Source organism: Sphaerodactylus townsendi, linkage group LG09 (assembly GCF_021028975.2).
Source record: "Sphaerodactylus townsendi isolate TG3544 linkage group LG09, MPM_Stown_v2.3, whole genome shotgun sequence".
In the NCBI taxonomy this organism is placed as follows: Eukaryota; Metazoa; Chordata; class Lepidosauria; order Squamata; family Sphaerodactylidae; genus Sphaerodactylus; species Sphaerodactylus townsendi.
The window spans coordinates 1,694,533-1,708,658 of record NC_059433.1 but is presented as its reverse complement, the minus strand read 5'-3'; the positions used below and the strand labels follow the sequence as shown (position 1 = coordinate 1,708,658).

Below are 14,126 nucleotides of genomic sequence, written 5' to 3'. Positions count from 1 at the left end.
CCCCCCCCCCCACCCCCCCCCCCCCCCACCCCCCCCCCCCCCCACCCCCCCCCCCCCCCACCCCCCCCCCCCCCCACCCCCCCCCCCCCCCACCCCCCCCCCCCCCCACCCCCCCCCCCCCCCACCCCCCCCCCCCCCCACCCCCCCCCCCCCCCACCCCCCCCCCCCCCCACCCCCCCCCCCCCCCACCCCCCCCCCCCCCCACCCCCCCCCCCCCCCACCCCCCCCCCCCCCCACCCCCCCCCCCCCCCACCCCCCCCCCCCCCCACCCCCCCCCCCCCCCACCCCCCCCCCCCCCCACCCCCCCCCCCCCCCACCCCCCCCCCCCCCCACCCCCCCCCCCCCCCACCCCCCCCCCCCCCCACCCCCCCCCCCCCCCACCCCCCCCCCCCCCCACCCCCCCCCCCCCCCACCCCCCCCCCCCCCCACCCCCCCCCCCCCCCACCCCCCCCCCCCCCCACCCCCCCCCCCCCCCACCCCCCCCCCCCCCCACCCCCCCCCCCCCCCACCCCCCCCCCCCCCCACCCCCCCCCCCCCCCACCCCCCCCCCCCCCCACCCCCCCCCCCCCCCACCCCCCCCCCCCCCCACCCCCCCCCCCCCCCACCCCCCCACCCCCCCACCCCGCCCCCCCCCCCCCGCCCCCCCCCCCCCCCTCCCCCCCCCGCCCCCCTCCCCCGCCCCCCCCACGCCCCCGCCCCCCCAACCCCCCCCCCCCCCCCCCCCCCCCCCCCCCACCCCCCCCCCCCGCCACCCCCCCCCCCCTCCACCCCCCCCCCCCCCCACCCCCCCCCCCCGCCCCACCCCCCGCCGGAACCCTAACCCTTCCCTCCCCCCCCCCACCCCCACCCTAAACCCCACCCCTCCCCCCCCCCCCCCCCCCCCCCCCCCCCCCCCCCCCCCCACCCCCACCCCCACCCCCCCCCCCCCCCCCCCCGCGCCCCCCCCCCCCCCTCCCTCCAGTGAACAGTAAAGCGGCACAAGCACCCCTAAACATAGGCCTCCTGACAGGACATTCCTAACACAATAGGATGTTTAGCAGTAGGAGCTAAAATAAAGCTACGGTGCTTCCAATGCTCTGCACAGCGAAGGGCTTTTTCCGTTTTGTATTGGGCAGGTTCCCCCCCCCCCCAACGGGCTGCCATCCATTTGGGTAAATGGAATGCTTTTTACCAAGGGAATGGTCTGGAGACCCAGTTTCTCAGCTACAGCTGGCCTCATTAAACAGTGGGAACAACCTGAATCCACGAGCACTCTGGCAAAAATATGGGTGTTTCGAGTAGGGTTGGCTAGAGTTGTAAAAAGGGTAATGGGGCGGCTGCCTTCACTCACCCTGTCTGGGGGAGGTTTGGGAGCATCTGGGAGTGAAGTGACTGTAAGTCCTGCTCCAATGTCATCATCTTCAGCATCCACCAATTCGGGCTCGTCCACGAGCACTGTTTTGGTACTACCCCATTTCGGCTTAGGGGTTTTTGCTGCAGCTGGCTTGGAAGCTGGTTTTAGCGCTGGTGTAAAGATTGCCTTGAGTTTAACCGGACAGTTGGTGGCCACATGACCGGGTCCACCGCAATACAGGCAAAGACCTAAATGGCATCTGTGATCTGATACTGATTCGCTGGGAGGTTGCATTGGAGGTTTACGAGTGGGAACTGATGACATGGTGGCACTGGTTTTGGTTCCGTGGTCTTTAGCCGACCGAGGAGAGCTGCTATGTCACTACCCACAGCAATCCATTCAGCCAAGGATTGGGGCTCATGATGCATAACAGCCCAGTGACGGATCTCTGGATGCACGGCATCATGGAATAATTCAGCGAACATTTGATTGGGCCAGTCACCTATTTTACTGGCTAACACTTGGAACGGCGCGCACAATTTTAATTTAATTATTTTGCTTTTTAAATTAATAAGGATATATTTGACAGATAGTATGTGCAGATAGCTCCAGGGGGGCACTGACTAAAAGCTTAATATTTAAATATCTAAACCAATCAGATATGAAGGCAGAAAGCCAGCAGGGGGATGGGGGCTTTCCAGTGTTTTGCACTGAGTGTCACATGTATGACTATCTGCCACTAGGACAGAAGTCGTGGGTATGCCCTTGCTGCAATGAGCTCCTGGCACTCAAGGAATGTGTGCGTTCTCTTGAAGCCAAGGTGGCAGACCTGGAGAAGCTGAAAGAGGCAGAGAGGGTGACAGACGAGGCTTTCAGGGACCTAACAGCCGGGTCCCACTCCCAAGGTGACATCTCTTCAGATGTCATGGAGAACGAAGGTCTTGGGGACGGAGGGTGCCAGTCTGAGGTGGGGGAAGATGCTCCCTTAGATGGGACCCCTTCCTTAACTGGTGATCAGCTATCCTCTCGCACTGAGGATACCCCTCGGGGAGGTGGGGGGCTCCTCGTAGTGGGTGATTCGATCATTAGAAATGTAGAGAGTTGGGTTTGTGAGACCATGGTTGGGTTTGTGAGAGCATGATGACTGCATGGTGACTTGCCTGCCTGATGCGAAGGTTGCAGATGTCACGCTTCGTCTAGATAGGCTTCGTCTAGATAGGCTTCGTCTAGATAGGCCATTACAGAGACATGGTGGAATGAGGAGAACCAGTGGGATGCTGTTCTACCAGGCTACAGGCTCTATAGGAAGGATAGGACAGGGCGCATTGGGGGTGGAGTTGCCCTTTACATCAAAGAGAGCATAGTATCACATAAAATAGACAATGCAAGGGGAGCTGGTTCCCCTACAGAATCACTGTGGATATCAATACCAGGTGTGAAGGACAGTTTAATATTAGGAATATATTATCGTCCCCCTGACCAAAGTGCACAAGAGGATTCTGAGATGGAAAAAGAAATTAGAGAGGCCAACAAAAACAAAAATGTAGTGGTAATGGGTGATTTTAACTATCCCCATATAAACTGGAAAAATGCATGTTCAGGTCATAGTAAGGAGAGAGCATTCCTGGATATGCTAAATGACTGTGGCTTAGAGCAGATGGTTGTGGAACCAACCAGGGGAGAGGTGATCCTAGATCTAATTCTATGTGGGACCCAGGACCTGGTGCGGGAAGTCAGTGTTGTTGAGCTGATAGGGAACAGCGACCACAATGCTGTCAGATTCAGTATCTCAGCATGCGAACAAGTGGCAACTACTAATGTAGTTACATTCGCCTTCAGAAAGGGAAATTTCTCAAAGATGAGGGGGATAGTGCACAGGAAGCTGAAAGGGAAAATCAAGAGAGTCAAAACTGTCCAGGATGCTTGGAGGTTATTTAAAAACACAGTAATAAAAGCTCAGCTGGAATGTGTTCCACAGGTTAGAAAAGGCAGCACCCAGTCCAAAAGAAAGCCACCATGGTTAACAAGAGAGGTTGAGGAAATTATCAGAAAAAAGAAAATGTCTTTTAGAAAATGGAAGTCCAGTTTGACTGATGAAGAATATGAGAGGGAACACAAATGGTGGCAAAAGAGAAGCAAGTTAGCTGTAAGGGAGGCAAAAAAGGATTATGAGGAACGCATGGCTGCGAACATCAAGACCAGCAACAAACAGTTCTTCAAGTACATCAAAAGCAGGAAGCCAGCAAGGGAAGCAGTAGGCCGTTAGATGACAAAGGAACCTGCTGAGAAAAAGTCAGCATGGCTTTTGCAGAGGCAAATCCTGTCTTATAAACTTACTAGAGTTCTTTGAGGGTGTAAACAGGCATGTGGACAGGGGTGAACTGGTGGACATTGTCTACTTGGATTTCCAAAAGGCTTTTGACAAAGTTCCTCACCAGAGACTGTTGAGAAAACTCAGCAATGAAGGAATAAGAGGGGAAGTCCTCCTATGGATTAAAAAGTGGTTGAGAAACAGGAAATAAAGAATGGGTGTAAATGGGAAGTTCTCACAATGGAGAGATGTCGGGAGTGGTGTCCCCCAAGGATCCGTTTTGGGACCAGTGCTCTTTAACCTATTCATTAACCTACTCATTAACCTGGAAGTAGGGGTGGGTAGCGTGGTGGCCAAGTTTGCAGATGATAGCAAATTTTGTAGGGTGGTGAGAACCGCAAAGGATTGCGAAGAGCTCCAAGTGGACCTTGATAAATTAGGTGAGTGGGCTCAGAAATGGCCAATGCAGTTCAATGTAGCAAAATGCAAAGTGATACACATAGGGGCAAAAAATCCAAACTTCACATACACGCTACAGGGGTCAGTGCTATCAGTCACAGACCGGGAAAGGGATTTAGGCGTCTTAGTTGATAGTTCCATGGGAATGTCAACTCAATGCATGGCAGCTGTGAAAAAGGCAAACTCTATGCTGGGGATAATTAGGAAAGGAATCGAGAATAAAACTGCAAAGATTGTCATGCCCTTATATAAAGCAGTGGTGCGACCGCACTTGGAGTACTGTGTCCAGTTCTGGTCGCCGCATCTCAAAAAGGATATTGAGGAGATAGAAAAAGTGCAGAGAAGGGCAACAAGGATGATTGAGGGACTGGAGCACCTTCCCTATGAGGAGAGGCTGCAGCGTTTGGGACTCTTTAGTTTGGAGAGGAGGCGGCTGAGGGGGGATATGATTGAAGTCTATAAAATTATGCATGGGGTAGAAAATGTTGACAGAGAGAAATTTTTCTCTCTTTCTCACAATACTAGAACCAGGGGGCATACATTGAAAATGCTGGGGGGAAGAATTAGAACTAATAAAAGGAAACACTTCTTCACGCAACGTGTGATTGGTGTTTGGAATATGCTGCCACAGGAGGTGGTGATGGCCACTAACCTGGATAGCTTTAAAAGGGGCTTGGACAGATTTATGGAGAAGTCAATTTATGGCTACCAATCTTGAGCCTCCTTGATCTGAGATTGCAAATGCCTTAACAGACCAGGTGATCGGGAGCAACAGCCGCAGAAGGCCATTGCGTTCACATCCTGCATGTGAGCTCCCAAAGGCACCTGGTGGGCCACTGCGAGTAGCAGAGAGCTGGACTAGATGGACTTTGGTCTGATCCAGCTGGCTTGTTCTTATGTTCTTATGATTGGCAAATACTACAAATAGTTTGGTTCCCTGTTGGAACATTTTGATTTCCTTTTTTGCTTGAGATCCAACATGCAGATCTTCAAAGTGGGTTCTCAGTGCCTGAAGTAAATTCGGAAGGGAGTCCAGTTCACTGGAATCACGATTGTACAATTCCACATACCATTCAGCAGCCGCACCATCCAGAGCCGAACCCACATCTCTAATTTTTTCCTGTTCGGTACGATATAAGGCATCAAAGTCTCGCATATCCAGTTGGATAAGAAAATAAGGCAATTTGTGCGGTGCTCCATTGAAACAAGCAGGGATTTTAGGCCTGGTAATCACTGGAAAGTGATTTGAGGGGGAGCCTCACACCTTCGCTGATCAAGAAATCGCGGTTCCGCAGTGGATCCTGGTGGTAGGGATGCTTTTATCCCTTGAGCATGGTGAGCTGCTTGAGTATGCTGGGCATCCTGGGCTGCTTGAGTGCGTTGAAAATTCTGAGCTCCTTGAGAGCACGGGAAGTCTCAAGCTACTTGAGTGCGCTGGGCGTCCTGGGCAGCCCATTGACGGTTGCATTCCTGATCACGGTCAGCCTCCTGAGCAGCTACGGCCCATTGGAGTTCTTGGCGCTCTCATTGAAGTGCTTGCTGAAGTTCAGCGACCTCAACTTCATGATGCTGCGCTAATTGCTCATATTCAGCATGCTGCTTATCCAAACAGATTGGCATCCATTAACATTGCTAAGGACTACTTAGATGAACATGCAGTAGTATGATTTGAAAAAACAACGTGGCATTTATTTATGACTGAGTCGTGATTTTTTACTTCAACTGTTTATGTAAAGAATTGCCTGCTGAGCACAACACAGATGCAGTATGTGCAAGGTGGGAATCTGTTGGGCTGTGTGAGAATGCACATGTGTGAAAAGCTGATTACACTGTCCTGTCATTAGGAAGGAACACACTGAGACCACTTGCTGAACAGTCACAAATAGGTGAATGATCTGAGGAACAAGCCATCAAAATTCAGCTACATAGGAGGAGGAGGAGGAGGAGGAGGAGGAGTTTGGATTTATATCCCCCCTTTCTCTCCTGTAAGAGACTCAAAGGGGCTTACAATCTCCTTGCCCTTCCCCACTCACAACATGATGACAACCATACCAATGGGTGTTTGAACATCCCTAGACTACTTTGCCCCTTTCTACTACTGTTCTTCTCCAATAACAAAATGTATATACCTAAGTAAAGTTAATTCTTTTTATATTATTGTGGTTCTAGTGCTCTCTGTGCTACTTGCACTCTTCTAAATATGGATATGTGTAATTCATTACTGCATAAATCACCTTGTTGTGACTTTACTGTCCATTATTTGAAAAAAAAATTATCTCTGTTCTTCTGAAAAAAAAATCTGAATTCCACCAGGACTATCCCTTGTTTTCCCTTATTCCTTTGTTCTTTTTCCTTTCCCCTTAGTCAGTCTGACTTTGCCGTCATGGGTTATAACACCAGGAATTGAAAGTGTTTGTACTTTAATATTATCTACTACTGTAAGCGGCCCTGAGTCTATAAGGGGAAGGGAAGCATATAAATCAATAAATAAATAAAATTAGAAAGCACGTCTTGATCTAAAATGGATCATAGAAGCATGCTGTTATATTAATTTTTTAAGTGATCAAAATTTGTAGTTCTCGTTTGATTTAAACAGAGGAACATCCAAGTATACTTGTTGGCACTAATTAACATCCTTGCTGACAGATTCAGTAGAAGACCCATGGATAAATAAGAAAATTGACTCCTTCAGCTGGGGCCCAGGACAGGGAACAGCCTGAGCAGATCCACTGACTAACTGTGAGACAAGGGCTGATTCCACATGGGCCAAAAACACCAGTGTGAAAACGGTGTGAAAATGGTGTAAAAGGGTTTAAAACGGTGTAAAAGGGTTTATATGGTTTTCACACTGTTTTCACACCACTGTTTTTGGCCCATGCGGAATCAGCCAAGGATTGATTCTGCTGAAAATCCTTTCCTAGACCTTCATGAGTCCCCAACCAAGACACACAGGCTAAGGCTGTGTAAAGCTGACATGGTTTAATGCATTTGTTTCCTGTATTATGCCAGCATGTTTTATTCAAGCAAAGAAGTTACTAATTCAGTGTAGTACACACCAGGTAGTAGAAATATAATTTATCCTGCTGGAATTGTCGAAGACTTAGACACAGTGAGAAACAGACTTTTCTCTGTGATACACCTCTGAAGATGCCAGCCACAGATGCAGGCGAAACGTTAGGAACAAAATCCACTAAACCATGGCCACACAGCGTGGAAAACTATCCTGCTGGTATTGTCGAAGGCTTTCACGGCCGGAATCACTTGGGTGCTGTGTGGTTTCCGGGCTGTATGGCCGTGTTCTAGCAGCATTCTCTCCTGACATCTCCTCTGAAGATGCCAGCCACAGATGCAGGCTAAACGTCAGGAGAGAATGCTGCTAGAACACGGCCATACAGCCCGGAAACCACACAGCACCCAAAAAATATCCTGCTGGTGCTTGCATATAATCATCCATATATTAAAAACACACATTGTTTGTCTTGTCCAAAATCAGCATGTTTGACCAAACAATCACTTATTCAGATGGGAGGTCAGAGATCCAACTGAGCTGCAGATGGAAACAATCTGCTTACTTAGAAAACATGCATAAAAATCATCTTTCTGAAGAAGAGTTTGTTTTTACAGCCCCCCTTTCTCTCCTGCAAGGAGACTCAAGCTCCTTTCCCTTCCTCTCCCCACAACAGACATTTTGTGAGGTAGGTGGGGCTGAACTGTGACTAGCCCTAGGTCACCCAGATGGAATGCAGGAGTGCATAAGCAAATCTGGTTCATCAGATAAGAGTCCACCGCTCATGTGGAGGAGTGGGGAATCAAAGCCGGTTCTCCAAATTAGAGTCCATCTGCTCTTAACCACTATGCCATGCTGAGTGTTCTGCCCTTTCAATTGGCCATTACTTGCTGTCCTAGTGACTGAGGCAGCAGAAAACAAACTTGCTCCCCCTTCGACATGACATCCATTCAGATATTGAAACATGACTATCATGTCCCACCCCTTAACCTTCTCTTCCCCAGACGAAATATATCTGGCTCCCTAAGCCACTCCTCATGTGGCATGGAATCCAGAACTTTTACCATTTTGGTCACCCTCCTCTGGACCCATTCCAACTGTCAATATCCTTCTTGAACTGTGGTGCCCAGAACTGGACACAGTTTTTGGCATCATCCGCCTTGATATTCTTCTGGATTGCCTTGCCACAATAAGACTAGGAATCTTGCAGTGGCCATGGTTCTTCCAAGCATGTTGATCTTAATTAGCGTCCTGGCTTTCCCCATTCACACAACACTGATAGAACAAGTAAGTGGAGGGCAGGCACAGGGTCACTCAATGCAGCTGTGTGTACTTAGTAGCAGGAGAAACCCATTGAAACAGATAACCACAGGAAAAACCCACTGCGAAGCACACAGCCTCAGGGTAAACACTGCAGCCATCAACTAAATAAATGGCCATAGACACAACATCTATTTCCTCTCCTGTCAGCACCACCTGTCATTAGAGAGTACAAGCAAAACATTTACTCTTGGCAGGCAGGACGTTACATGAAGTAGACCTTTTTTTACATTTTGCAGCAAGAGATAGTAGCACAGAGAATAGCACAGACCACACTGAATGGTAAAAATGTCTTTCTAGGGGCGTCACAGCCCCAGTCTTACTCAAAGACAGGAATCAGTACTTTAGAAGTAGAATTCTTGTTTTATTGATGGCAAACATAGGAAAGCTAATAACTTTATTGTCTGAACTGGTCGGATCTTTACAAGTCACAGATTATATGTTCTCAGCAGAGATACGTCAGATCCCTCCATCCAAGCTACCCAGTTCCCAGAGAAGCAAAAGCTTGGGGGTGGGGGGTGGGGGGAGAGAGAAGGGGAGGAAAGAAGGCAGAGGCAGTTTTACCCAGACATGCACATTCCAAAAGGCAGATAACATTTGTGACTTGATAACTCTCTTTCTCAGGGCGAAAGCATGAGAAGGGCTTCATTAACAAACAAAATGGCAGGAACTGAGCTAACAGTGAGGATCACGACAGGACAAATCATGTGTACGTTGAAAATACTACACGTCCATGAGCCTTGGAGATTAACTGAAGCCAGATAATTACTGGATACTGGCAGCTTATTGAGGGTTTTCTAATTAGCTTACAGAAGCTTACATGGATTTGAAAATATGAATGATTGTATGCTTTGACGTGTGTTTGTGGAGACTGGGGCACTAGCCATTTCACAGCCCCGTTTGTAGACTTTGTTCACACTATTAATTTAGTAAAGTGTTAAGCTAGTCAGTCTTACTGCGAGTCATTCTCTGAGCATTGCTCACAGGCCACACATTGATTTGGAAGGTAAATGGTTGCTAACAATCTGGAGCAATTGAGACAGGAGTTTGCACAAGCTTCTTTTTGATCAAATTGAAAAGCTGTTTGGAACTCAGAAGTCCACTTCACTTTGACAGATACTTTGAAATTAATTTCCCTCAGATTATTTATTATTAGTGATTATCATGTCGGTATATTGTTGTTCTAATATTATGCTGGGACTATTGTAAGCTACCGTGATGCTGCTTGCTGAGAAAGGCGGCCTATTAAGCTCAATAAATAATAAATAATGATGATGATGATCCTTAGTTTACTATGATTGTTAGCTGCAACTTGCTTCATTTTTGCATATCTGCATGTGACATCCTCACAGAATTTGGTCTTGGTGTATATTCCACCCTTCAGGGGATGCCCAGGTTTGTTTTTCTTCCTTTCTGAGACAGATACACATCACTCTGGTGGCCTCACACTGCATTTTTCTCAGGGCACTCATTTGGACCATGCACCTCTGGAAAGTTAGTGCCATTTCAGACAGACAGGCAGACAGTCAGTCAGTCAGTCAGTCAGTGTGGGCACCCTGCTGTGGGCTCTGGTCTTCTGGAAAATAGTCTAAAGCTTTTTTAAAAAAATTAGTGCAAGCACTGCACATTATTTTAGTGCAAGCACTCCACACAGACATGGAATATATTTCAATTCCTCAATTAATGAGAGCCACCTTCCAGATACTCTGATTGGATACCTGGCCTATTTGGGCTTGCTGCACAGTGGGACATTTCATACCCTCTCCTTTTTTGTTCCATTCCTGACAGGGAATTCTAATCCCTTGGAAGGATAATCTGTTTTTTTTCAATGTTTTCTTTTCTAGCTGTTTTGCTGTGCAGATTTTTCTGCATGATGCTCATGATGCTTATGCTGCCCATCCTTCCTTTGGCCACATCAGGCCGGCTTCAGTGCTTTCAGTATTATGGTGCTTTTAGTTCCTTTCCTGTATTGTAGCCGTAGCCTCAGATGTTTCTGGCAAGCTCCACCCTGCTGCTGTATCTTGCACCTCTAAGTGGAATGAGGACATCTTGTGTTCCAGCCTGTGCCCCTCCAGTCACGAAGTTTCACAATGTTAAGGTGTCTGATGCCCTGATCAGGATTTAGGTTTTGGTCTGCTGGGCCCCTAATATTGCTTTGTATTGGTCTCTCAGGCTCTAAAAAGGACATACTCACACAACATGTCCTTGTGGGTTGTTGGAAGCTATCACACTGCCTCAAGTGCATGGCTGTTCAATGCCACTGTCCATATGATGGCTGCCTCCAGTGCTGGATTTTTTTGGTTTTTTACCACATTTCAGTTGGGTCTCTTGTGGAGAGCTCCCTGCTCCTTTATGAAGCAGCCCTGGGTGAATGACAATGCTCCCGTAAACAACTCCTGGAAAGGCATGACCTCCATAGTCTCTTCCACTGGGAGCTTTGCACCCACCTCCTTCATGCCCTGAGTGTGTTAATCTCCTGTGTCTTCTGTGCAGGACTGCACAGAAGACACAGGGATAGAAACAGGGATTGTCCTTGAGTGGTCTTCTGTGCAGGCACCAGGCCTCCCTGCTGCCCCTGTGAACACTTTGGGACCTTTGTTTCTTGGAGTCTCTGGTAGTGGCATGGAGAGAACTGTGGGAGTAGCAATGTCCCAGCTTTGGCAAGAAAGCACCACAAGGAGGAGTGGCACTCCCAGTGTACTAGAAAGCTTTGGAAGTATTTTGTGCAGCTGGTCTGCAGACACACAGTCCCAAATTGTGCTTGCACAGAAGAGCACTCGATGAACAATGATGACAGGTAAGTGCAAACCCTGCTAGTGAAATTGATGCTGTGAACTGGCTTTATACTCTCTGTGTTAATTTTGTATTAGTTTTAAGTAGTTGAACACCAAAAGTATTTGCATCCTCCAGCTTTTGCTGTCTTGTTAACTGCCTTGAGTTTGCAGAGAGAAGGGTGATTATAGATGTTTTTAAAAAATATATACATGTCTAACTCAAAGCTTTAGAGGCTAGTTAGTTTTTGGCATTTGATAAGTGCTAAGACTCAGATTCACAGTGAACATTTGTAGGAGAGATCTGGGGTGGAGTTTGAGAATGGGAGAGAGCTCAGCAAGGATCCAGACTTATGCCACCCCTTTGAGTGGTGTCAATCTATTGAACCCCATAGAAACTTCTGAGCAGCTCAGAGGCTTTTTCACTTTTTGAGCCTCCCCATGCCGCTGGGAAACCTCTTTGGGGGCAGAGGCTTGTGTGGCTACAGCTTCGCAGCGAGCACCTGGCTCTTGGATCGGGTTGCCCTACTGCAGCATGCCTATGAAATGTGTGTGTTTCGTAGGAATGTGCCAATTAAGATGAGCTTGAAGACAGAAACATTTCTATGAATTTCCCATTTTTAGCTGCTGCAATCAAGCAAATATAGTTATATTCCTGAATTCTTTGTAGCAACACCCTATTCATTTTGGGCTATAGGTCTTTGATTTTTCTTTTAGTAGAACTAGCCTGGTATAATGGTTAGAGTGCCAGAATAAGACATGGGAGACCCAGGTTTGAATCCCCACTCTACCATGGAAGCTCGCAGGGTGACCTTGAGCCAATCATAGGCTTTCAGCCTAATCTACCTCACAGAACTATGGTAAGGATAAAATGGAGGAGAGGAGAATGATTATGCTGCCTTGGGTCCCCACTGGGTCGAAAGGCAGTGTGCCAATGACGTCAGTACGTTTGTTTTTAATTCGTCCTCGTGTCTTGTGTCTTTACAGTGGTCCATATATATTCGTGCTGCCGTCCGGAAAGAAAAAGGCCTGCCAATCCTGGTGGAGCTGCTTCGAATAGACAATGACCGGGTAGTCTGCGCGGTTGCAACAGCTTTACGGAATATGGCCTTAGATATTCGAAATAAAGAGCTAATAGGTAAGTGCTTCCCTAACAAGTCTGCATGAGCATTTGCAAAACTGTGGCTGCTCTGAACTCACTTCTTTTCCACCCATCATGGTTTTTCAGTTAGTGAATCATCTTGGGAAGAATTCCATGCTTTTTGTGTGTGTGTTCAGACTAAACATCAATGGTCTGATCCCAGTATTTTTTTTTAAAGTTATGTTGATTGTCCCAGCAAGATACCCCAAGATTGGATCTAGGGTTTCCAGTCTCCAGGTGGTGCCTGGAGATCTCCTGCAATTACAGCAGATCGTCAGATTACAAAGATCCTCTAGAGAAAATGGCTGCTTCGGATTTTATGGCGTTCTACCCTGCTGAGGTCCCTGCCCTTCAGAAGCCCTGGCTGGCGTGATTTTACTCAGAATGGTCATAAGACCATTTGACCATTTGCTCAGAATGGTCATGTTTACTAACCTCCCACTGAGTTCTGGTGATTGTACATGGTATGAATTTATCTTTTGAGCACAAAAGTTTGATTTCAGTTGTGTTTATATTTCTGTTCTTTGTTTTCAAATATATAGATACTGGGATGGATCCAACTATCTTCTTCGGAGCCTGCCTTCAACTTAAGTTGATCTTTGGTTGGCTGAAGAGGCATGTTAGTTGGAAGAAGGGTCTTTAGGCTGGAGGAAGGCTTCACCCTTTGCTCAGTGGAGTAGTAGGGGAAGTGTAGGATAATCCTCAGTATTTTACCTCTGACTGTGATCCAATATATTTATAAGTTTTGGAATGGGTTTTTTTACCTGGGGCATGCAAAGACCTCACATCTTTGGCTTTGACGCCTTCCATTGGTCACAGCAGTTAAGAAGAGTCTGAGGAAAGTATAAGGGAAATTGGGTGTTGTGTGGTTTCCGGGCTGTATGGCCGTGTTCCAATAGCATTTTCTCCTGACATTTTGCCTGCATCTGTGGCTGGCATCTTCAGAGGATAAGGGAAATTATTTGGGATGGGGTAAAACAATTGTATTAGCACAAGTCAGCACTGCTAAATGATATAGACATTTTACCAAATGAAAGCATTTTAGAGGAAACCAAGTAGATCAAGAAAAAAATGGCATGCAGACTGGATGTTAATACCACCTGCATTAGTAGCGCTCTGATTTTATAGTAAGAACTGGACATCTAAAGTTGTGTGCTGTCTTACAAAATTCAGTTGTGAATAGTAGATTCTCTCCCTTCCCTTCAAGTCTGTTAGAAGTTTGTGCTGGGGGGGGTGGGGGGCAGAACCAGAGGACATTTTGATTTAGGAAGTGTCTTTTGATTCTCTCCCCATCTGATCAGTAGTGGTCTGTCAACAGAAGGCTGTGAATTTTCACCAAATAATTCTAAAGGCTGCTTTTATTCATCTGCCATTATATCTGAGTTATGCATTTCATTGCCAGGAACTGTTTTTGGGCAGCTGTGACAGCTGTCTTCCCTGGAAGGATAATACTCTGAGGCATGACTTCCGGCAACCTTGGAGGGTGTAAAGATGGGTGCAATAGCTGTGTTCGGCTACAAGCAGAAAGAAAGCAAAAGTCTGTTCTGAGGAACACTCTTAGAACAGCAGATTATTATACTTCAGTGTCCCCCGTCCCCCCCCCCCCATGAGAGAAGTTCTAAAGCACGTTTTCTGTAACTTGCTACCAAGGTTACATAGGCAGACCGAGCAAGATAAGACACCTGTGGGAAGCAACAGTACAGAACAGCAAAGCACAGCAGAACACAGCAATACCCCAGCAGCCTCCCAACCCCCATGGCACCCATCCTGACAGAGGGCCTTAT

The 14,126-nt window shown here is 47.9% G+C and overlaps 1 protein-coding gene across 7 annotated transcripts in view; it reads left to right on the top strand.

The window, feature by feature from the left end:
* The window catches only part of CTNND2 (catenin delta 2), a 655,193-nt gene that overhangs the window by 587,337 nt on the left and 53,730 nt on the right, over nt 1-14,126 (top strand). For all 7 annotated transcript variants that reach the window (XM_048507354.1, XM_048507355.1, XM_048507356.1 and 4 more), the window contains one exon: nt 12,189-12,339. In XM_048507354.1, the coding sequence (XP_048363311.1) occupies nt 12,189-12,339 (151 nt within the window). The remainder of the gene's footprint in view (nt 1-12,188; nt 12,340-14,126) is intronic.